This window comes from Diadema setosum, chromosome 15, assembly GCF_964275005.1.
Source record: "Diadema setosum chromosome 15, eeDiaSeto1, whole genome shotgun sequence".
Lineage (NCBI taxonomy): Eukaryota > Metazoa > Echinodermata > Echinoidea > Diadematoida > Diadematidae > Diadema > Diadema setosum.
The window spans coordinates 4,236,534-4,261,422 of NC_092699.1; the positions used below are offsets into that span (position 1 = coordinate 4,236,534).

The 24,889-nt window shown below is 37.8% G+C and overlaps 1 protein-coding gene across 1 annotated transcript; it reads right to left on the bottom strand.

Annotated features, from left to right (window-relative positions):
- LOC140239186 (uncharacterized) lies at positions 1 to 23,687 on the bottom strand. Its single transcript, XM_072319066.1, has 17 exons — positions 23,598 to 23,687; positions 22,449 to 22,616; positions 21,339 to 21,506; positions 20,227 to 20,394; positions 18,540 to 18,707; positions 17,608 to 17,775; positions 16,643 to 16,816; positions 15,405 to 15,572; positions 14,479 to 14,646; positions 13,534 to 13,701; positions 12,602 to 12,769; positions 5,471 to 5,638; positions 4,529 to 4,696; positions 3,057 to 3,224; positions 1,930 to 2,040; positions 787 to 954; positions 1 to 12 (listed from the first exon to the last, which is right to left on the bottom strand). The coding sequence occupies exons 1-17, from the start codon at positions 23,685 to 23,687 to the stop codon at positions 1 to 3; spliced, it is 2,571 nt and encodes an 856-aa protein (XP_072175167.1).
- Between the last annotated feature and the right edge of the window lie 1,202 nt (positions 23,688 to 24,889).

Sequence of the window (24,889 nt, forward strand, 5' to 3'; positions counted from 1 at the left end):
TCAGATATCAACCTGTCATATTATACGTAGAATGGTGAAAACGATAAACATGGTAATACTCTGCTAAGACTATGTAACATGGAAATAAACAGACTATTCTTTTTAGTTCAACACGCGGAAAACATTGTTTAAGTATCTCAATCACGTGTTTGTTTGTTTGTTTGTTTTGTGTTCCTGTTTTTTTTTTTTATTGCAGGAAGGTTTCCCATGCATTGAAAACCAAATGAAGAAGATACATATACCTTCGCTCCTGCTGCCGATGTACCATAGTCCCTGCACCTACCCGCAGCGACTACGGTGATAGGGCCTTTTCTGTTATTTCCCCATCTCTTTGCAATAAAATTCCTATCTATATTCGTAATTAAGTGTTCACAACTTCAAATCATTGTTGAAAACTTATCTGTTTACTCAATCCTAACTTTGCTGTTGTTGTTGTTGCTGCTGTTGTTATATCATATGCACATAATGCTGTACCTTAGCTCACTTTTTTTTCCCCCCGGATGAATGCCCTTAGAAACATCAGTATTACGCACCATATAAGAAATCAACTTTAGTGTCATTACATATCTATAGTATCTATTTATCTAGTACTTTCCTAAGACTGTGTAACACGGTAATGCATTTAGAGAGACAAACTATTCTTTATAATCCAACAGGGCGAAAACATTGTTTTGCATCTCAGTCATGCCTGTGTTTGTTCTTTTGTTTTTCTGTGTGTGTGTTTTTTTATATTGCAGAAATATTTCCCAGTCATGGGAAATCAATTAAAGCAAAGAAAGAACATACCTTTGCTCCTACTGCTGATGTATCAAGGGCAAAAAAGAAATTGTCTGCTATCTTGACATTGTGAAGCTGTAACCTCTGAAGGCTTGGCATGGTGCAGATACTCTTGGCGTAATTCTTTGATGCAGTGGGGGAGATGGCAGGTCCTTCCTTGTGTTGTATTGATTGAAGCTTTGTAGCAACATAAAGGAATACGTCCATATGACCATTAATAAATAAATATATAATAATCTTGCTCATATTTTCTTAAAGATTTGATTTCCTTCTGCTCATCCACTTCAACCCGTTCTCTCCGTTCTTCCTTCACTCTCTAGTTATCACGTGATCCCCGCATACCTATACCCGCAGCGGCTACATAATGGTGATAGGGCTTTTTCGGTTACTACAGTATTTCCCCATCTCTTTGCAATAAACTCCCTATCTATATTCGTAATGATGGTGTTGACCAAGTTTAAACCATTGTTGAAAACTTATCTGTTTACTCAATCCTAATTTTGTTATTGTTGTTGTTGATGTTGCTGTTATATCATATGCACATAATGCTGTATCTGTCCTCATTTTTTTTCTGTATTAATGCACTTATGTAGAAACCTCAATATTACGCGCTAAGGAATCAACTTAAGTGTCATCAATAATAAATGCTACATTCATAAAGCTTATAATAACGCATGCTTTTATGTGCGCTGTACAATGGAGATACAAAATATAAACAAACAAATGAATAACAAGTATAACAATCAATCTAATACATACAATAATTAACAAAAAGGGTTATGAATATTTATCTTCATGATGGAAAACGGGAAAAAAACGGGTTTTCTTTCCATCCCTTCATCATCTCATTTGCATTACGTGATCGTGTCCTATATCAACCTGTCATAAATGTAGAAAGGTGAAAACTATAAACATAAAATACTATGCTAAAACTATGCAACATGGAAAGAAACAAACTACTAGTATTCTTTTTAGTCCAACATGGCGAAAACATCGTTTAGTATCTCAATCACGTGTTTGTTTGCTTGCTTGCTTTTTTAATTGCAGGAAGGTTTCCCATGCATTGGAAACTAAATGAGGTAAAGAATTTACCTTCGCTCCTGCTGCTGATGTAACAAGGGCAAGAAAAAAAAAAACATCTGCTATTTTGACTTTGTATAGGTGTAACGTCTGAAGGTTTGGCATGGTGCAGATACTCTTGGGGTAGGACTCTGATACAACAGGGGACATGTCAGGTCCGCAAAGGTGTGTTATTGATTGAAGCTTTGCAGCAACAAAATATAAGGAATACATTAATGATATTCTTACAACAAGATATGACCACATTACTCCATGCAGTTCTCCAATCCCCCCACTGGCTCCCCATACATCAACGTATCAGCTTTAAAGTTCTGCTTATTGTTTACAAGACATGAAATAATCTTGCTCCATCTTTTCTTAAAGATTGATTTCCTTCTGCTCATCCACTTCAACCCGTTCTCTCCGTTCTTCCTCCAGTCTCCAGTTATCACGTGGCCCCCGCACCTATACCCGCAGCTGCTACATACGGTGATAGGGCTTTTTCGGTTACTACAGCATTTCCCCATCTCTTTGCAATAAACTCCCTATCTATATTCGTAATGATGGTGTTGACCAAGTTTAAACCATTGTTGAAAACTTATTTGTTTACTCAATCCTAATTTTGTTGTTCTTGTTGTTGCTATTGTTATACGTATGCACATGATGCTGGTACTTTATACTGGTACTTTATACCTCTTAGAAACGCCAGCATTACGCGCTATATAAGGAATCAACTTTAGTGTCATCAATAATAAATGCTACATTCATAAAGCGCATCAAAAACACACGCTTCTTTTATTATGCTCTGTACAATTCATATACAAGATACAAACAACCAAATGAATAACAAGTATAACAACCAATCTAATACATACAATAATTAACAAAAGGGGGTTATGAATATTCATCTTGATGATGGAAGACGGAAAAACAGGTTTTCTTTCTATTCCTTTATCATTTCATTCGCATTACATGATCGTGTCCTATATCCACCTGTCATAAACGTATAAAAGGTGAAAGCTATAAGCATGAAATACTTTGCCAAGACTATGTAACATGGAAAGAACCTTTCTTTCTCCAACACGGCGAAAACATCGTTTAGTGTCTTAATCATTGGTTTGTTTGTTTTTTTGTTTGTTTGTTTTTGTGTTGTTGTTTTTTTATTGCAGGAAGTTTTACCATGCACTGGAAACAAAATGAAGCAAAGAAGCTGCATATACCTTCGCTCCTGCTGCTGATGTAAAGAGGACAAGAAAGAAATCGTCTGCTATCTTCACATTGACAAGCTCTAACGTCTCAAGGTTTGGCATGGTGCAGACACTCTTGGCGTAGGACACTGATGCAGCAGGGGAGATGTCAGGTCCCTCCTGGTGTACTATTGATTGAAGCTTTGCAGCAACATAATATAATGAATACATTAATGATATGACCCTTACAAAAAGGTATGACCACATTACTCTAGTTCTCCAATTCCCTCACTGGCTCCCCATACATAAACGTATTAGCTTTAAAATCCTCCTTATTGTTTACAAGATATATAATAATCTTGCCCATCTTTTCTTAAAGATTGGATTTCCCTTCTGCTCATCCACTTCAACCCGTTCTCTCCGTTCTTCCTCCACTCTCCAGTTATCACGTGGTCCCCGCACCTATACCCGCAGTGGCTACGGTGATAGGGTTTTTTCTGTTATTTCCCCATATCTTTGCAATAAACTTCCTATCTTTATTCGTAATGAAAGTGCTGACAAGTTCAAAATTAATCATTGCGGGTTTTCTTTCCATCCCTTTATCATCTCATTCGCATTACATAATGGTGTCCCATATCAACCTGTCATAAACGTATACAAAGGTGAAAACTATAAACATTAAATACTTTGCTAAGACTATGTAACATGGAAAGAAACAAACTATTTTTTAGTCCAACACGGCGAAATATCGTTTAGTATCTCAATCACGTGTTTATTTAGTTGTTCGATAGGGCTTTTTCTGGTATTTCCCCATCTCTTTGCAATGAACTCCTTATCTGTACATATATATTCGTAATGACAGTGTTGACAAGTTCAAACCATTGTTGAAAACTTATCTGTTCACTCAATCCTTATTTTGTTGTTGTTGTTGCTGATGTTGTTATATCATACGCACATAATGCTGTACCTTAGCTCATTTTTTTTTCCCCCGGATCAATGCGCTTAGAAACATCAGTATTACGTACCATGTAAGGAATCAACTTTATTGTCATTTATAATACATGATACATTCATAAAGCGGATCAAAAACACATACTTCTATATGCGCTGTACAATTCAGACAAACAATCAATATAATAGACATAATAATTAACCAAAAAAAAAAAAAAAGGTTATAAATATTCATCTTAATGATGGAAGACGGACAAAGCGGGTTTTCTTTATATCCCTTCATCTCATTCGCATTACGTGATTGTGTCCCATATCAACCTGTCACATGCGTAGAAAGGTGAAAACGATAAACATGGTAATACTTTGCTAAGACGATGTAACATGGAAAGAAACAAACTATTCCTCTTAGTTCAACACGCCGAAAACATCGTTTACTATCTCAATCACGTGTTTGTTTGTTTGTTTGTTTGTTTGATTTGTGTTGTTTTTTTTTTTTATTGCAGGAAGGTTTACCATGCATTGGAAACCAAATGAAGCAAAGAAGATGCATATACCTTCGCTCCTGCTGCTGATGTACGGAGCGCAAGAAAGAAATCGTCTGCTATCTTCACATTGACAAGCTCTAACGTCTTAAGGTTTGGCATGGTGCAGATACTCTTGGCGTAAGACTCTGATGCAGCAGGGGAGATGTCAGGTCCCTCCTGGTGTACTATTGATTGAAGCTTTGCAGCAACATAATATAAGGAATACATTAATGATATGACCCTTACAGAAAGATATGACCACATTACTCTAGTTCTCCAATTCCCTCACTGGCTCCCCATACATAAACGTATTAGCTTTAAAATCATCCTTATTGTTTACAAAATCATTTTTTATGTAATAATCTTGTCCATCTTGTCTTAAAGATTTGATTTTCTTTCTGCTCATCCACTTCAACCCGTTCTCTCCTTTCTTCCTCCACTCTCCAGTTATCACGTGGTCCCTGCACCTACCCGCAGCGACTACGGTGATAGGGCTTTTTCTGTTATTTCCCCATCTCTTTGCAATAAACTTCCTATCTATATTCGTAATGTAAGTGTTCACAAGTTCAAACCATCGTTGAAAACTTATCTGTTTACTCAATCCTAACTTTGTTGTTGTTGTTGTTGTTGTTGCTGCTGCTGTTATATCATATGCACATAATGCTGTACCTTAGCTCATTTTTTTTTTCCGGATGAATGCCCTTAGAAACATCAGTATTACGCACCATACAAGAAATCAACTTTAGTGTCATTTCTTATCTAGTATCTACATATCTAGTACTTTCCTAAGACTGTGTAACATGGTAATGCATTTAGAGAAACAAACTATTCTTTATAATCCAACAGGGCGAAAACATCGTTTTGCATGTCAGTCATGCCTGTGTTTGTTCTTTTGTTTCTTTTTGTTTGTGTGTGTTTTATATTGCAGGAATATTTCCCAGTCATTGGAAATCAAGCAAAGAAAGAACAAACCTTTGCTCCTGCTGCTGATGTATCAAGGGCAAAAAAGAAATCGTCTGCTATCTTGACATTGACAAGCCTTAACGTCTCAAGGTTTGGCATGGTGCAGATACTCTTGGCGTAAGCCTCTGATGCAGCGGGGGAGATGGCAGGTCCTTCCCAGTGTTCTATTGATTGAAGCTTTGCAACAACATAATATGAGAAATACATTAATCATGACCATTACAAGAAGATATGATCACATTACTCCAGTTCTCCTATTCCCTCACTGGCTCACCAAACATAAACGTATCAGCTTTAAAAATCCTCCTTATTGTTTACAAGATATGTAATCATCTTGCCCATCTTTTCTTAAAGATTTGATTTCCCGTTTGTTCATCCACTTCAACCCGTTCTCTCCTTTCTTCCTCCACTCTCCAGTTATAATAATAATAATAATAATAAACCATTTTTATAGAGCGCAAATTACATTCAAGTCTCTAAGCGCTTTTAGAAATGAGAAAAGACAGATTATACATGTGTAAGAACACTCAATACAAAATAGAAAATTACATAGCAACTTAAAACACATCATTAAACAATTTACAGAACAATGGTTACTTTACAAACAAATGAGACTTCAATAAAGACTTGAACTGATCTAATGATGAACATTCTCTGATATCATTGGGGAGCTGATTCCAAAGTTGAGGCATTGAATATTGAAATGATCGTTGACCGCATGACTTAGTCGATACATTAACCGGTTTTAACAATTGTTTGGTGCTTGAGCCAAGTTGTCTGGAAGGTTGATATTCTTGGAGGAGCTGTTGCAAATAATGAGGAGCTAACTGATGTTGACATTTATATGCAATTACAAGTAACTTATAAACTAACCTATCTTTGACTGGCAACCAGCGCAACTGGTGTAATATTGAAGAAATAGAGTCATATGTGTGAGTTTGGGTAACCAATCTTGCAGCTGAATTTTGAATTCGCTGCAGTCTACCTAACATTGAATCTGACAAACCATATAACAATCCATTACAATTATCAATTCTACTCATTACAAAAGCATGTATAAGCCGTTCAGTCGCACATTGATAGAGATAACGTCTAATTGAACCAATTCTTTGTAGTCCAAATGACGCTGTACGACATATACTGTTAATATGATCAATCAAAGTCAGTTGATCATCAAAAAGAACCCCTAAATTGCGTGCACATCTAGCAGGACGAAGAATAAACTCATTGAAAGTTATCGGAGGAAGCAAACTCCTTTTCCTGAAACGTGAACATATATGAAGCAATTCAGTTTTTTCTTCATTGATTGAGAGGCTGTTTACTGAAGACCAATCAGCTATTGCACGCAAACATTCCTCCAGTTTTGGAATAATCATTGGCCAATCCCCTTGTTTTCCTGTAGCATACAGTTGAATATCATCTCATGGGCGTCACCACGTCGGGTGCGTTGGGTGCGAACGCACCCCCCTTCAGACCCCCCCCCCAAAAAAAACCAAACAAACAAAAAACCAAAAAAAAAAGAACCCCAAAAACAAACAAACAAACAAACAAACAAACAAACAAACAAACAAACCTTAAGTCTGCGAGCGAGCTCAACGCCGGACCCTAAGTAATTATGATTTTTTTTTTAATCTACTTTTCTTTTCTTTTTTTTTGCATCGGGGACAAAAAAAAGAAAAAGAAAAGAAAACCGTGGGCAAAAACAATTCGCACCCCTGGTTCTGGCAGCACTGATTTTATACATATCTACTAGTACAAGTGTATTCTATACAGTGTTTAGATAGATTTTGGACATCCTTCCAATGCTTGGTCACTTCGACGCCACCTCGCTGGTCATACCTCCCCCCAGTCATGAACATAAACCGACACCCTTGACTACCAGTGACGGATCCAGGGGGAGGGGCCCACCGGGCGTCCCCCCCCCCGCCCCCTCTTCATTTCCAAAGCGAAAAAGTATAGCTACAAATGACAGTTTTTGGATTGTAAAATGTTCAAATTTTCAAGCTCGCTCGCTCCGCTCGCTCGCATTTAAATTCTCCTGATATTGCTGCATACCAGTAATTGCCAGCAGTTGCGCCCGGCGCGCCCCCCTTAATTTCGAAAGCACAAAAGATATAGCTTCAAACGGCAGTTTTTGGACTGCAAAATGTCAAATTTTTCAAGCTCGCTCGCATTTAATCTTTATGCAATTCCCCTGATGTTACTGCCAGTAATTGTCTGCAGTTGCGACCGGTGCGCCCCCCTAATTTCCAAAGCGAAAAAATATAGCTACAAACGGCAGTTTTCCTACTGTAAAATGTCAAAAATTTTCAAGCTCGCTCGCACTGAATCGTTATGCAATTCACCTGATGTTGCTACCAGTAAAATCCAGCAGTTGCGCCCGGTGGCATGCGCTCCATCCCACCCCCTTTAATTTCCAAAGCGAAAAAATATGGCTAAGAACGGCAGTTTTTGTATTGTAAAATGTAAAATTTTCAAGCTCGCTCGCATTTAATCGTTATGCAATTCACCTGATGTTGCTGTCAGTAATTGCCGGCAGTTCCACCCGGTGCGCCCCCTCCCATAATTTCCAAAGCGAAAAAAATATGGCTAAGAACGGCAGTTTTGGGATTGTAAAATGTAACATTTTTAAGCTCGCTCTCTTCGCTCGCTCGCATGTAATCGTTATGCAATTCACCTGATGTTGCTGCCAGTAATTGCCAGCAGTTGCGCCCGGGTGCATGCGCTCCATCCCCCCTTAATTTCCAAAGCGAAAAAGTATGGCTAAGAACTGCAGTTTTTGGACTGTAAAATGTAAAAATTTCAAGCTCGCTCGCATCTAATCGTTATGCAATTCACCTGATGTTGCTGCCAGTAATTGCCAGCAGTTCCGCCCGGTGCGCCCCCCTCCCTTGATTTCCAAAGCGAAAAAATATGGCTAAGAACGGCAGCTTTTGGACTGTAACATGTAAAATAATCGTTATGCTCTCCTTATATTGCTGCCAGTAATTGCTAGGAGTTGCGCCCGATGCGCCCCCTTAAATTCGAAAGCGAAAGCGAAAATTTTTTTTTTTTTTTTTTTTTTTTTTTTTTTTTTTACTGTAAAATGTCAAAATATTCGAGCTCGCTCGCTCCGCTCGCTCGCATTAATTGTTATGCCTTTCTCCTGATGTTGCTGCCAGTAATTGCCGGCAGTTGCGCCCGGTGCGCCCTCCCCCTTTTATTTTCAAGGCGAACAAATATAGCTCCAAATGGTAGTTTTTTTACTGTGAAATGTCAAAATTTTCAAGCTCGCTCTCTTCGCTTACTCGCATTTAATCGTTATGCCATTCACCTGATATTGCTGCCAGTAATTGCCAGCAGTTGCGCTCGGTGCCCCCCCCCTTAATTTCCAAAGCAAAAAAAAAAAAAAAAAAAAAAAATATGGCTTCAAACGGCAGTTTTTGGACTGTAAACTGTCTAAATTTTCAAGCTCGCTCGCTCCACTCGCTCGCATGTAAGCCATTCTCCCGATATTGCTGCCAGTAATTTGTCGTTTCACACCGTCATTCCATAATTTGTTTATAGGGAGACAACCCCCTCCCACAACCTCCCCCCCCCCCCCCTTGTTTGTTCCGCTTGTTCTGGCTCGGTCGCGTTCATGACATCAGTGTAAGAATTATTATTAGAAGTTTATTTGAATTACACCATTTATAGGCAAATTGTTCAATAACAATTTACTTCAAAATGCACTGATACCTGAATCAAGTGGGACTGTTTCAAGTCGATAAAACACGCAAAATACCTGCATCAAATTGCACCATTTACAACATCAAAATGCAAAAAGTGCTCACCGTGGGAGGGGGACACTCCCTCCCACATCCTCCCCCTCGCTCACTCCTCTCGCTCTTGCTTGGCCGCGTTCATGATATTCAGTGTAAATATTAAAACAGGAAGTTTATTTGGATGATACTATTCTATAGGCAAGTTGTTCGATAATTATCTACATCAAAATATGCTGCTTTACTTTAAACAAATGGGACTGTTTCAAGTCGATAAAACAAGCAAAACACGCATCAAATCCCCCCTCGGTCTCTCGCTCGGGCTCGGTCGCGTTTATGACATCAGTGTAAGAATCAATACAAGAAGTTTATTGAAATGATATAGTTTATAGGCACATTGTTCAACAACAACTTCCAACAAAATGTACTGCTACCTTAAACAAGTGGGACTGTTTCAAGTCGATAAAAACACGCAAAAGGCCTGCATCAAATTGCACCATTTACAACATCAAAATGCAAAAAGTTCTCACCGAGGGAGGGGGGGGGGGACAACAGACATTTTCACACCCTCCCCCCCCCCCTTGCTCGCTCCCCCGCATACTAACAGCCCCCCCCCCCAAAAAAAAAAAAAAAAAAAAAAAAAAAAAAAAAAAAAAAAAAAAGAAAGATGAAATCCTAGCTACGCCGGTGCCCTTTCCCCGCTTGGTTTCCCTCAAAAACAGTCAAGGTCTAGGGATTGAGAGCTTCCTGTATTCCAAATGTCTGTCCAAAAACAAAAAAAAAAAAAATCTCGTTACATTAGGGTCGAAACGCACCCCCCTTGAAAAAAAGCTGGTGACGCCCCTGCATCTGCATAGATTGCATGACCAAAACCAAAGTAAGTTATCAAATCTTCCACTGGTGATACATACATAGTGAACAGAATCGGCCCCAGCACTGAGCCCTGCGGAACTCCATATCGAAGCAAGCAGCTGCTGCTGCTGGTCGACGTCTGCCCGTCGATGACGACAGACTGAGAGCGATTAGTGACGTAAGATTCGAGCCACTGAAGTGCTGTGTCACGAAAACCAAATCTGATATGAAGCCGATGGATTAAGGTGTCGTGACATATCGTGTCAAATGCCGCAGAATAATCCAGCATTAAAAGAATAGCTTCTAGACCCTTATCGATAGTAAGAAGAAGATCATTGGACACCCCAAGTAAAGCTGTTTCCACACTGTGATTTCTACGATACGCAGATTGCATGCTGGCATTCAAGCTGTTTTCCTCGGTGTATGACTGTATCTGTAAAACAACTGCACGTTCAACGGTTTTAGACAGGAACTTCAGATTAGCAATTGGTCTGTAATTTTTCATGTCTTCAGCATCCAGGTTATTATTCTTTAAAAGCGGCTTCACATGGGCATGCTTGAAGACATCAGGATAAACACCTTGTTCAAATGACATGTTTATAACCCGAGCTATGATGGGAGCAAGCTCTTCTCTACACTTTTTCACGAGACATGTAGGGATGGGATCAAGTGCGCAGGTTGATGATGGGCTTCCCGATCTGCCTCGTTATCCATATGAAAATTGAAGTCTCCGGTAATGAGGAGTCGAGCCGGATCTGACACAAGCCGTTCCAGATATGATGAAAATTCCTGTATAAATAGTGAAGACGTCAGCTGATGACTCTGAGTTCTCTGAGGTCTGTACACAACTACCAGTCGAAAAGGAATTCTCCGAGGTCCAGAAATCGTAAGATCTATATGCTCAAAGATTCCCACTGCCCTTGATTAATATGATGAACTTTCAGACTCTTATGTATGCATACACCCACACCACCTCCATGTCGACCAATCCTGGGAATGTGTAGCAGTGTATGTGTGGGAAGAGTGGCCATTAGATCAGCTGTACAGATATTATCACGCTCATCTCCACACAGCCATGTTTCAGTAAGGGCAAGTATCTCCAATTTTTTTTAGAGATGATGAGATCACTTATGATACCAGTTTTGCCTTTTATGAAACGAGCATTCCACAATCCAACTTGGCATTTGGGATCATTGTCTCTAAGGCGCAAGTTTTGTTCATTGGTCAAACATCTTGACCGTCTACATCTGCCCCCTTTACGGCCTCGTCTGGTTTTTCTTACATGAATACCCAATGATCTGATAGTTACTAAAACTGTATCATTCACACCATAATTTCGGTAACGAAAATCCAACAATTCTTCACGCGAGTAGATTCTGTCTTTATGACAAGTACCTGTGGATTGTTGTGACCCGTGGCATGTGGAAGCATTATCACCCAAGCCTCCATTTCCAGACTCGGGCCCTGGGTTAGTTTTAACATCGCCAGATTTTAAAAGTTCAAGTTGAAAGGTGCAGTCACAGTTGCTGTAGTAAGGAATCCTCTTGCCATAAAAGGTATTGCTTCTCCTTACAGTAGCACAGAGAGAGTCTGAAATCTGAACAATGGGGGTGCTAAGTAGTATGAATGGTGTATCAAGCTGTTGTCCAGCAATGAATAGCTTGATGCTTGCTAAGAGGACAAGACAGCACAAAGCCCTCGCTGAAGTGAATGTTCCAGGCATAGTCAAGTTGGCTGAGATGGTATGCTTGGTGGTATGCTTGACTGACTGAGAGCCTCCTGTGCACAAAAATGGATGCAGCACTTACCCACTCAGCAGTACAGTTTCCATTTCCAATTTCCACATAGATCACCAAAACAGCAACATGTCATGGTCCAAAACTTGTCCTGCTGAATCCTTGACATTAGAATATAATGCCCTTCAGAAATGATCAGAAGATGAGTGTGAAGTTCAAGAATATTGAAGTGAAAAATGAGAGGGGGTGGAGAGCTGCTGTTACGCGCTCACCCACTTAAATGTAGTTATCACGTGGTCCCCGTACCTATACCCGCAGCGACTACGGTGATAGGGCTTTTTCTGTTATTTCCCTATCTCTTTGCAATAAACTTCCTATCTATATTCGTAATGGAAGTGTTCACAAGTTCAAATCATTGTTGGAAACTTATCTGTTTACTCAATTCTTATTTTGTTGTTGTTGTTGTTGTTGTTGCTGCTGCTGTTGTTAAATCATATGCACATAATGCTGTACCTTACCTCATTTTTACCCCGGATTATTGCGCCTAAAAACATCAGTATTACGCACTATACAAGGAATCAACTTTAGTGTCATTACTTATCTAGTATCTATTTATCTAGTACTTTCCTAAGACTATGTAACATGGTAATGCATTTAGAGAAACAAACTATTCTTTATAATCCAACAGGGCGAAAACATCGTTTTGCATGTCAGTCATGCCTTTGTTTGTTCTTTTGTTTTTGTGTGTGTGTGTGTTTTATATTGCAGAAATATTTCCCAGTCATTGGAAATCAAGCAAAGAAAGAACAAACCTTTGCTCCTGCTGCTGATGTATCAAGGGCAAAAAAGAAATCGTCTGCTATCTTCACATTGAAAAGCTTTAACGTCTCAAGGTTTGGCATGGTGCAGATACTCTTGGCGTAAGCCTCTGATGCAGCAGGGGAGATGGCAGGTCCCTCTTGGTGTGTTATTGATTGAAGCTTTGCAACAACATAATATGACGAATACATTAATCATGACCATTGCAAGAAGATATGACCACATTACTCCAGTTCTCCTATTCCCTCACTGGCTCCCCAAACACAAACATATCAGCTTTAAAAATCCTCCTTATTGTTTACAAGATATGTAATCATCTTGCCCATCTTTTCTTAAAGATTTGATTTCCCGTTTGTTCATCCACTTCAACCCGTTCTCTTCGTTCTTCCTCCACTCTCCAGTTATCACGTGGTCCCCGTACCTATACCCGCAGCGACTATATACGGTGATAGGGCTTTTTCTGTTATTTCCCTATCTCTTTGCAATAAACTTCCTATCTATATTCGTAATGGAAGTGTTCACAAGTTCAAATCATTGTTGGAAACTTATCTGTTTACTCAATTATTATTTTGTTGTTGTTGTTGTTGCTGCTGCTGTTCTTAAATCATATGCACATAATGCTGTACCTTACCTCATTTTTACCCCGGATTATTGCGCCTAAAAACATCAGTATTACGCACTATACAAGGAATCAACTTTAGTGTCATTACTTATCTAGTATCTATTTATCTAGTACTTTCCTAAGACTATGTAACATGGTAATGCATTTAGAGAAACAAACTATTCTTTATAATCCAACAGGGCGAAAACATCGTTTGGCATCTCAGTCATGCCTGTGTTTGTTCTTTTGTTTTTCTGTGTGTGTGTGTTTTATATTGCAGAAATATTTCCCAGTCATTGGAAATCAAGCAAAGAAAGAACAAACCTTTGCTCCTGCTGCTGATGTATCAAGGGCAAAAAAGAAATCGTCTGCTATCTTGACATTGACAAGTCTTAACGTCTCAAGGTTTGGCATGGTGCAGATACTCTTGGCGTAAGCCTCTGATGCAGCAGGGGAGGTGTCAGGTCCCTCTTGGTGTGTTATTGATTGAAGCTTTGCAACAACATAATATGACGAATACATTAATCATGACCATTGCCAGAAGATATGACCACATTACTCCAGTTCTCCTATTCCCTCACTGGCTCCCCAAACATAAACGTATCGGCTTTAGAAATCCACCTTATTGTTTGCAAGATTTGTAATAATCTTGCCCATCTTTTTCTTAAAAATATGATTTCCTTCAGCTCATCAACTTCAACCCGTTCTCTCCGTTCTTCCTCCACTCTCCAGTTATCACGTGGTCGCCGTACCTATACCCGCAGCGACTACGGTGATAGGGCTTTTTCTGTTATTTCCCTATCTCTTTGCAATAAACTTCCTATCTATATTCGTAATGGAAGTGTTGACCAAGTTCAAGTCATTGTTGGAAACTTATCTGTTTACTCAATTCTTATTGTTGTTGTTGTTGTTGTTGTAGTTGTTGTTGTTGTTGCTGCTGTTGTTAAATCATATGCACATAATGCTGTACCTTACCTCATTTTTACCCCGGATTATTGCGCCTAAAAACATCAGTATTACGCACTATACAAGGAATCAACTTTAGTGTCATTACTTATCTAGTATCTATTTATCTAGTACTTTCCTAAGACTATGTAACATGGTAATGCATTTAGAGAAACAAACTATTCTTTATAATCCAACAGGGCGAAAACATCGTTTGGCATCTCAGTCATGCCTGTGTTTGTTCTTTTGTTTTTCTGTGTGTGTGTGTTTTATATTGCAGAAATATTTCCCAGTCATTGGAAATCAAGCAAAGAAAGAACAAACCTTTGCTCCTGCTGCTGATGTATCAAGGGCAAAAAAGAAATCGTCTGCTATCTTGACATTGACAAGTCTTAACGTCTCAAGGTTTGGCATGGTGCAGATACTCTTGGCGTAAGCCTCTGATGCAGCAGGGGAGGTGTCAGGTCCCTCTTGGTGTGTTATTGATTGAAGCTTTGCAACAACATAATATGACGAATACATTAATCATGACCATTGCAAGAAGATATGACCACATTACTCCAGTTCTCCTATTCCCTCACTGGCTCCCCAAACATAAACGTATCGGCTTTAGAAATCCACCTTATTGTTTGCAAGATTTGTAATAATCTTGCCCATCTTTTTCTTAAAAATATGATTTCCTTCAGCTCATCAACTTCAACCCGTTCTCTCCGTTCTTCCTCCACTCTCCAGTTATCACGTGGTCCCCGTACCTATACCCGCAGCGACTACGGTGATAGGGCTTTTTCTGTTATTTCCCTATCTCTTTGCAATAAACTTCCTATCTATATTCGTAATGTAAGTACTCACAAGTTCAAATCATTGTTGGAAACTTATCTGTTTACTCAATTATTATTTTTGTTGTTGTTGTTGTTGTTGCTATTGTTACCATATGCACATAATGCTGTACCTTAGCTCATTTTTTCCCCGGATTATTGTGCCTAAAAACATCAGTATTACGCACCATACAAGGAATGAACTTTAGTGTTATTACTAATCTAGTATCTACTTATCTAGTACTTTCCTAAGACTATGTAATATGGCAATGCATTTAGAGAAACAAATTATTCTTTGTAATCCAACAGGGCGATAACATCGTTTTGCATCTCAGTCATGCATGTGTTTGTTCTTTCGGGTTTTTTTTTTTGTGTGTGTTTTATATTGCAGAAATATTTCCCAGTCATTGGAAATCAAGCAAAGAAAGAACAAACCTTTGCTCCTGCTGCTGATGTATCAAGGGCAAAAAAGAAATCGTCTGCTATCTTGACATCGTAAAGCTGTAACGTCTCAAGGTTTGGCATGGTGCAGATACTCATGGCGTAAGCGTCTGATGCAGCAGGGGAGATCGCAGGTCCAGCACGGTGTGTTATTGATTGAAGCTTTGCAACAACATAATATGAGGAATACATTAATGATATGACCATTAGAAAAATATATGACCACATTACTCCAGTTCTCCAATCCCCCCAATGGCTCCCCACACATACACGTATCAGCTTTAAAATCCTCCTTATTGTTTACTAGATACATGTATGTAATAATCTTGCCCATCTTTTCTTAAAGATTGATTTTCTTCTGCTCATCCACTTCAATCCGTTCTCCGCGTTCTTCCTCCAGTCTCCAGTTATCACGTGGTCCCCGCGCCTCTATTCGAAGCGGCTACGGTGATAGGGCTTGTTACTTGTTATTTCCCCATCTCTTTGCAAAAAAAAAACAAAACAAAAAAAAACAAAAAAAAACATACAAACAAACAAACAAACCAACAAACAAATAAAAAACTCCCTATCTATATTCGTAATTAAACTGTTGACCAAGTTCAAATCATTGTTGAAAACTTATCTGATTATTCAATCATAATTTTGTTTTTCGTGTTGTTGCTATTGTTATATAGTATGCACATGATGCTGGTACTTTATACCTCATATCTTTAGGGATTAAAGCCCTTAGAAACGTCAGCATTACGCGCTATATAAGGAATCAACTTTAGTGTCATCAATAATAAATGCTACATTCACAAAGTTTATCATAACGCATGCTTTTATGTGCGCTGTACAATGGAGATACAAAATATAAACAAACAAATGAATAACAAGTATAACAATCAATCTAATACATACAATGATTACCAAAAAGGGGTTATGAATATTCATCTTGATGATGGAAGACGGAAAAACAGGTTTTCTTTTCATCCCTTCATCATCTCATTCGCATTACGTGATTGTGTCCCATATCAACCTATCATAAACCTATAAAGGTGAAAACTATACACATGAAATACTTTGCTAAGACTATGTAACATGGAAAGAAACAGATTTTTCTTTTTAGCTCAACACGGCGAAAATATTGGTTAGTATCTCAATTACGAGTTTGTTTATTTGTTTGTTTGTTTTTATTGCAGGAAGGTTTCCCATGCATTGGAAACCAAATAAAGCAAAGAAGATGCATATACCTTTGCTCCAGGATCTGTTGCCGATGTAACAAGGGCAAGAAAGAAATCGTCTGCTATCTTGACATCGTAAAGCTGTAACGTCTCAAGGTTTGGCATGGTGCAGATACTCTTGGCGTAAGCCTCTGATGCAGCAGGGGAGATGTCAGGTCCAGCACGGTGTGTTATTGATTGAAGCTTTGCCGCAAAATATAAAAAAGGAATACATTAATGATATGACCATTACAAAAAGATATGACCACATTACTCTGACCAGTTCTCCTATTCCCTCACTGGCTCCCCAAACATAAACGTATCAGCTTTAAAAATCCTCCTTATTGTTTGCAAGATATGTAATAATCTTGCCCATCTTTTCTTAAAAATTTGACTTCCTTCTGCTCATCAACTTCAACCCGTTCTCTCCGTTCTTTCTCCACTCTCCAGTTATCACGTGGCCCCCGCAACTATACCCGCAGCGGCTACGGCAATATGGCCTTTTTTTTTTTTTTTTTTTTTCTGTTATCTCCCTACCTCTGTGCAGTAAACTTCCTATCTATATTTGTAATGTAAGTGTTCACAAGTTCAAACTATTGTTGGAAACTTCTCTGTTTACTCAATTCTAATTTCGTTGTTGTTATTGCTGCTGTTGTTAAATCATATATGCACATAATGCTGTACCTTACCTCATTTTTCCCCGGATTATTGCGCTTAAAAACATCAGTATTACGCACCATACAAGGAATGAACTTTAGTGTCATTACTAATCTAGTATATACATATCTAGTACTTTCCTAAGACTATGTAATATGGCAATGCATTTAGAGAAACAAATTATTCTTTATAATCCAACAGGGCGAAAACATCGTTTTGCATCTCAGTCATGCCTGTGTTTGTTCTTTTGTTGTTGTTGTTGTTGTTTTTTTGTGTGGGTGTTTTATATTGCAGAAATATTTCCCAGTCATTGGAAATCAAGCAAAGAAAGAACATACCTTTGCTCCTGCTGCTGATGTATCAAGGCCAAGAAAGAAATCGTCTGCTATCTTGACATCGAAAAGCTCTAACGTCTCAAGGTTTGGCATGGTGCAGATACTCTTGGCGTAAGCCTCTGATGCAGCAGGGGAGATGTCAGGTCCAGCATGGTGTGTTATTGATTGAAGCTTTGCCGCAAAATAAAAAAGGAATACATTAATGATATGACCATTACAAAAATATGACCACATAAATCCCCTTCTCCAATTCCCACACTGGCTCCCCAAACATAAACGTATCAGCTTTAAAAATCCTCCTTATTGTTTGCGAGATATGTAATAGTCTTGCCCATCTTTTCTTAAAGATTTGATTTCCTTCTGCTCATCCACTTCAACCCGTTCTCTCCGTTCTTTCTCCACTCTCCCGTTATCACGTGGCCCCCGCAACTATACCCGTAGCGGCTACGGCAATATGTTTTTTTTTTTTCCTGTTATTTCCCTACCTCTGTGCAATAAACTTCCTATCTATATTCGTAATGGAAGTGTTCACAAGTTTAAACCATTGTTGGAAACTTATCTGTTTACTCAATATTAATTTTGTTGTTGTTATTGCTGCTGTTGTTAAATCATATGCATATAATGCTGTACCTTACCTCATTTTTACCCCGGATTAGTGCGCTTAAAAACATCAGTATAACGCACCATACAAGGAATCAACTTTAGTGTCATTACTAATCTGGTATATATCTAGTACTTTCCTAAGACTATGTAATATGGCAATGCATTTAGAGAAACAAATTATTCTTTATAATCCGACAGGGCGAAAACATCGTTTTGCATCTCAGTCATGCCTGTGTTTGTTCTTTTGTTGTTGTTTTTTTTTGTGTGTGTGGGTGTTTTATATTGCAGAAATATTTCCCAGTCATTGGAAATCAAGCAAAGAAAGAACATACCTTCGCTCCTGCTGCTGATGTATCAAGGGCAAAAAAGAAATCGTCTGCTATCTTGACATTGACAAGTCTTAACGTCTCAAGGTTTGGCATGGTGCAGATACTCTTGGCGTAAGCCTCTGATGCAGCAGCGGAGATGTCAGGTCCAGCACGGTGTGTTATTGATTGAAGCTTTGCCGCAAAATAAAAAAAAGGAATACATTAATGATATGACCATTACAAAAATATGACCACATAAATCCACTTCTCCAATTCCCTCAATGGCTCCCCATACATAAACGTATCAGCTTTAAAAATCCTCCGTATTGCGTACAAGATATGTAATAATCTTGCCCATCTTTTCTTAAAAATGTGATTTCCCTTCTGCTCATCCACTTCAACCCGTTCTCTCCGTTTTTTCTCCACTCTCCAGTTATCACGTGGTCCCCGCACCTATACCCGCAGCGGCTACGGTAATATTGCTTTTTTTCTCTTATTTCCCCGTCTCTTTGCAATAAACTCCCTATCTACATTCGTAATGAAAGTGCTGACTAGTTCAAAATTAATCATTGCGGGTTTTCTTTCCATCCCTTTATCATCTCATTCGCATTACGTGATTGTGTCCCATATCAACCTGCCATAAACGTATGAAGGTGAAAACTATAAACATGAAATACTTTGCTAAAACTATGTAACATGGAAAGAAAATAACTTTTTTTTTTTTTTGGTCCAACACGGCGAAATATCGTTTAGTATCTCAATCACGTGTTTATTTAGTTGTTCGATAGGGCTTTTTCTGGTATTTCCCCGTCTCTTTGCAATAAACTCCCTATTTACATATGAAGAGTTTGTTTGTAAAACCCGATAAGTCCATATTTGCCAAATGGAGATATTTGCGATTAAAGGTCAAGAAAAATAAAGAGAATAATAAGAAAAATGTTGCTTCTTTTGACCATAACTTCACAAGTGTACCTTTATATGTAGTGACCAACGGTTATGACAGAGATCGTACTTCAAAATCTTCAAAAATGGACTTATCAACACGCCGAAAACATTGTTTAGTATCTCAATCACGTGTTTGTTTGTTTTGTGTTCCTGTTTTTGTTTTAATTGCAGGAAAGTTTCCCATGCATTGAAAACCAAATGAAGCAAGAAGATACATAATACCTTCGCTCCTGCTGCCGATGTACCATAGTCCCTGCACCTACCCGCAGCGACTACGGTGATAGGGCTTTTTCTGTTATTTCCCCATCTCTTTGCGATAAACTTCCTATCTATATTCGTAATGTAAGTGTTCACAAGTTCAAACTATTGTTGAAAACTTATCTGTTTACTCAATCCTAACTTTGTTTTTGTTGTTGCTGCTGCGGCTGTTGTTATATCATATGCACATAATGCTGTACCTTAGCTCACTTTTTTTTTCCTCGGATGAATGCCCTTAGAAACATCAGTATTACGCACCATATAAGAAATCAACTTTAGTGTCATTACTTATCTATAGTATCTATTTATCTAGTACTTTCCTAAGACTGTGTAACATGGTAATGCATTTAGAGAAACAAACTATTCTTTATAATCCAACAGGGCGAAAACATTGTTTTGCATCTCAGTCATGCCTGCGTTTGCTCTTTTGTTTTTCTGTGTGTGTGTTTTATATTGCAGAAATATTTCCCAGTCATTGGAAATCAATTAAAGCAAAGAAAGAACATACCTTTGCTCCTACTGCTGATGTATCAAGGGCAAAAAAGAAATCGACTGCTATCTTGACATCCTCTAGCTCTAACCTCTGAAGGTTTGGCATGGTGCAGATACTCTTGGCGTAAGCCTCTGATGCAGAAGGGGAGATGGCAGGTCCCTTCCTGTGTATTATTGATTGAAGCTTTGCAGCAACAAAATATAAGGAATACATTATTGATATGACCATTAATAAATATATATACATATATATATAATAATAATCTTGCTCATATTTTATGAAAGATTTGATTTCCTTCTGCTCATCCACTTCAACCCGTTCTCTCCGTTCTTCCTTCACTCTCCAGTTATCACGTGATCCCCGCATACCTATACTCGCAGCGGCTACATATGGTGATAGGGCTTTTTCGGTTACTACAGTATTTCCCCATCTCTTTGCAATAAACTCCCTATCTATATTCGTAATGATGGTGTTGACCAAGTTTAAACCATTGTTGAAAACTTATCTGTTTACTCAATCCTAATTATGTTATTGCTGTTGTTGATGTTGCTGTTATATCATATGCACATAATGCTGTATCTGTCCTCATTTTTTTTTCTGGATTAATGCACTTAGAAACATCAATATTACGCGCTAAGGAATCAACTTTAGTGTCATCAATAATAAATGCTACATTCATAAACTTATGATAACGCATGCTTTTATGTGTGCTGTACAATGGAGATACAAGATACAAACAAACAAATGAATAACAAGTATAACAACCAATCTAATACATACAATAATTAACAAAAAGGGGTTATGAATATTCATCTTGATGATGGATACGGAAAAACAGGTTTTCTTTCCATTCCTTTATCATTTCATTCGCATTACATGATCGTGTCCTATATCAACCTGTCATAAACGTATAAAAGGTGAAAACTATAAGCATGAAATAGTTTGCTAAGACTATGTAACATGGAAAGAACCTTTCTTTCTCCAACACGGCGAAAACATCGTTTAGTGTTTCAATCATCGGTTTGTTTGTTTGTTTGTTTGTTTGTTTTTGTGTTGTTGTTTTTTTTTTATTGCAGGAAGGTTTACCATGCACTGGAAACAAAATTAAGCAAAGAAGATGTATATACCTTCGCTCCTGCTGCCGATGTACAGAGGGCAAGAAAGAAATCGTCTGCTATCTTGACAACTTCAAGCTTTAACGTCTGAAGGTTTGGCATGGTGCAGATACTCTTGGCGTAAGCCTCTGATGCAGCAGGGGACATGTCATTTCTTTCCCAGTGTGTTATTGATTGAAGCTTTGCAGCAACATAAAAAGGAATACATTATTGATATCACCATTAAAAAATATTACTAAATAATCTTGCTCATATTTTCTTAAAGATATGATTTCCTTCTGGTCATCCACTTCAACCCGTTCTCTCCGTTCTTCCTTCACTCTCTAGTTATCACGTGATCCCCGCACCTATACCCGCAGCTGCTACATACGGTGATAGGGCTTTTTCGGTTACTACAGTATTTCCCCATCTCTTTGCAATAAACTCCCTATCTATATTCGTAATGATGGCGTTGACCAAGTTCAAACCATTGTTGAAAATTTATCTGTTTACTCAATCCTAATGCTGTTATTGTTGTTGTTGTTGCTGCTGTTATATCATGCACATTATGCTGTATCTTACCTCATTTTGTACGGATTAATTCACTTAGAATCATCAGTATTACGCGCTATATAAGGAATCAACTTTATTGTCGTTAATAATAAATGCTACATTTCATAAAGCGCATCAAAACACATGCTTCTTTATGCGCTGTACAATTCAGATACAAAATACAAACAAACAAATATGAATGACAAGTGTAACAATCAATGTAATACATTCAATAATTAACATAAATGGGTTATGAATATCTATCTTCATAATGGAAAACGAAAAAAAAAACAAAAAAACGGGTTTTCTTTCTTTCCCTTCATCATCTCATTTGCATTACATGAACTTGTCCTGAATCAACATGTCATAAATTTAGAAAGGTGAAAAGTATAAACATAAAATACTATGCTAAAACTATGCAAAATTGAAAGAAACAAACTATTCTTTTTAGTCCGACACGGCGAAAATATCGTTTAGTATCTCAATCATCTGTTTGTTTGTTTGTTTGTTTGTTTGTTTTTGTGTTGTTGTTTTTTTCAGGAAGATTTACCATGCATTGAAAACCAAATGAAGCAAAGTAGAAAGATATACCTTCGATCCTGCTGCTGATCTACAAAGGGCAAAAAAGAAATCGTCTGCTATGTTGACATTCAGAAGCTCTAACGTCTGAAGGTTTGGCATGGTGCAGATACTCTTGGCGTAAGCCTCTGATGTAGCAGGGGAGATGGCAGGTCCGCAAATGTGTATTATTGATTGAAGCTTTGCAGCAAAATAATATAAGGAATACATTGTTGATATGACCATTAATATATATATATATATATATATATATATATATATATATATATAATAATAATAATAATAATAATAATCTTGCTCATATTTTCTTAAAGATTTGATTTCCTTCTGCTCATCCACTTCAACCCGTTCTCTCCGTTCTTCCTTCACTCTCCAGTTATCACGTGATCCCCGCACCTATACCCGCAGCGGCTACATACGGTGATAGGGCTTTTTTGGTTACTACAGTATTTCCCCATCTCTTTGCAATAAACTCCCCATCTATATTCGTAATGGAAGTGTTGACCAAGTTCAAGCCATTGTTGAAAACTTATCTGTTTACTCAATCCTAATTATGTTATTGTTGTTATTGTTGTTGCTGTTATATCATGTGCACATAATGCTTTATCTGTCCTCATTTCTTTTTCCGGATTAATGCACTTAGAAACATCAGTATTACGCGCTAAGGAATCAACTTTAGATTCATCAATAATAAATGCTACATTCATAAAGCTTATGATACCGCATGCTTTTATGTGTGCTGTACAATGGAGATACAAAATATAAACAAACAAATGAAAAACAAGTATAACACTCAATCTAATACATACAATAATTAACAAAAAGGGTTATGAATATTTATCTTCATGATGAAAAACGGAAAACACGAGTTTTCTTTCCATCCCTTCATCATCTCATTTGCATTACGTGATCGTGTCTTATATCAACCTGTCATAAATGTAGAAAGGTGAAAACTATAAACATAAAATACTATGCTAAAACTATGCAAAATTGAAAACAACAAACTATTCTTTTTAGTCCGACACGGCGAAAATATCGTTTAGTATCTCAATCATCTATTTGTTTGTTTGTTTGTTTGTTTGTTTTTGTGTTGTTGTTTTTTTATTGCAGGAAGATTTACCATGCATTGAAAACCAAATGAAGCAAAGAAGAAAGATATACCTTTGATCGTGCTGCTGATGTACAAAGGGCAAAAAAGAAATCGTCTGTTATCTTGATATTGTGAAGCTCTAACGTCTGAAGGTTTGGCATGGTGCAGATACTCTTGGCGTAAGCCTTTGATGCAGCAGGGGAGATTTCAGGTCCATGACGCTGTGCTATTGATTGAAGCTTGGCAGCAACATAATATAAGGAATAAATTATTGATATGATCATTAAAAAATATGTATATAATAATCTTGCTCATATTTTCTTAAAGATTTGATTTCCTTCTGGTCATCCACTTCAACCTGTTCTCTCCGTTCTTCCTTCACTCTCCAGTTATTACGTGATCCCCGCACCTATACCCGCAGCGGCTACATACGGTGATAGGGCTTTTTCGGTTACTACAGTATTTCCCCATCTCTTTGCAAAAACTCCCTATCTATATTCCTAATGAAAGTGTTGACCGACTTCAAACCATTATTGAAAACTTATCTGTTTACTCAATCCTAATTGTGTTATTGTTGTTGTTGTTGTTGCTGTTATATCATGTGCACATAATGCTGTATCTGTCCTCATTTCTTTTTCCGGATTAATGCACTTAGAAACATCAGTATTACGCGCTAAGGAATCAAATTTAGTGTCATCAATAATAAATGGTACATTCAAAAAGCTTATTATAGCGCATGCTTTTGTGTGCGCTGTGCAATGGAGATTCAAAATATAAACAAACAAATGAATAACAAGTTTAACAATCAATCTAATACATACAATAATTAACAAAACGGGTTATAAAAATTTATCTTCATGATGGAAAAAGAAAAAAAAAACGGGTTTTCTTTCCATCCCTTCATCATCTCATTTGCATTACGTGATCGTGTCCTATATCAACCTGTCATAAATGTAGAAAGGTGAAAAGTATAAACATAGAATACTATGCTAAAACTATGCAAAATTGAAAGAAACAAACTATTCTTTTTAGTCCGACACGGCGAAAATATCGTTTAGTATCTCAATCATCTGTTTGTTTGTTTTTGTGTTGTTGTTTTTTTATTGCAGGAAGATTTACCATACATTGAAAACCAAATGAAGCAAAGAAGATATATATACCTTCAATCGTGCTGCTGATGTACAAAGGGGAAAAAAGAAATCGTCTGCTATCTTGACATCCTCTAGCCTTAACCTCTGAAGGTTTGGCATGGTGCAGATACTCTTGGCGTAAGCCTCTGATGCAGCAGGGGAGATGTCAGGTCCTTCCCAGTGTTCGATTGATTGAAGCTTTGCAGCAACATAATATAAGGAATAAATTATTG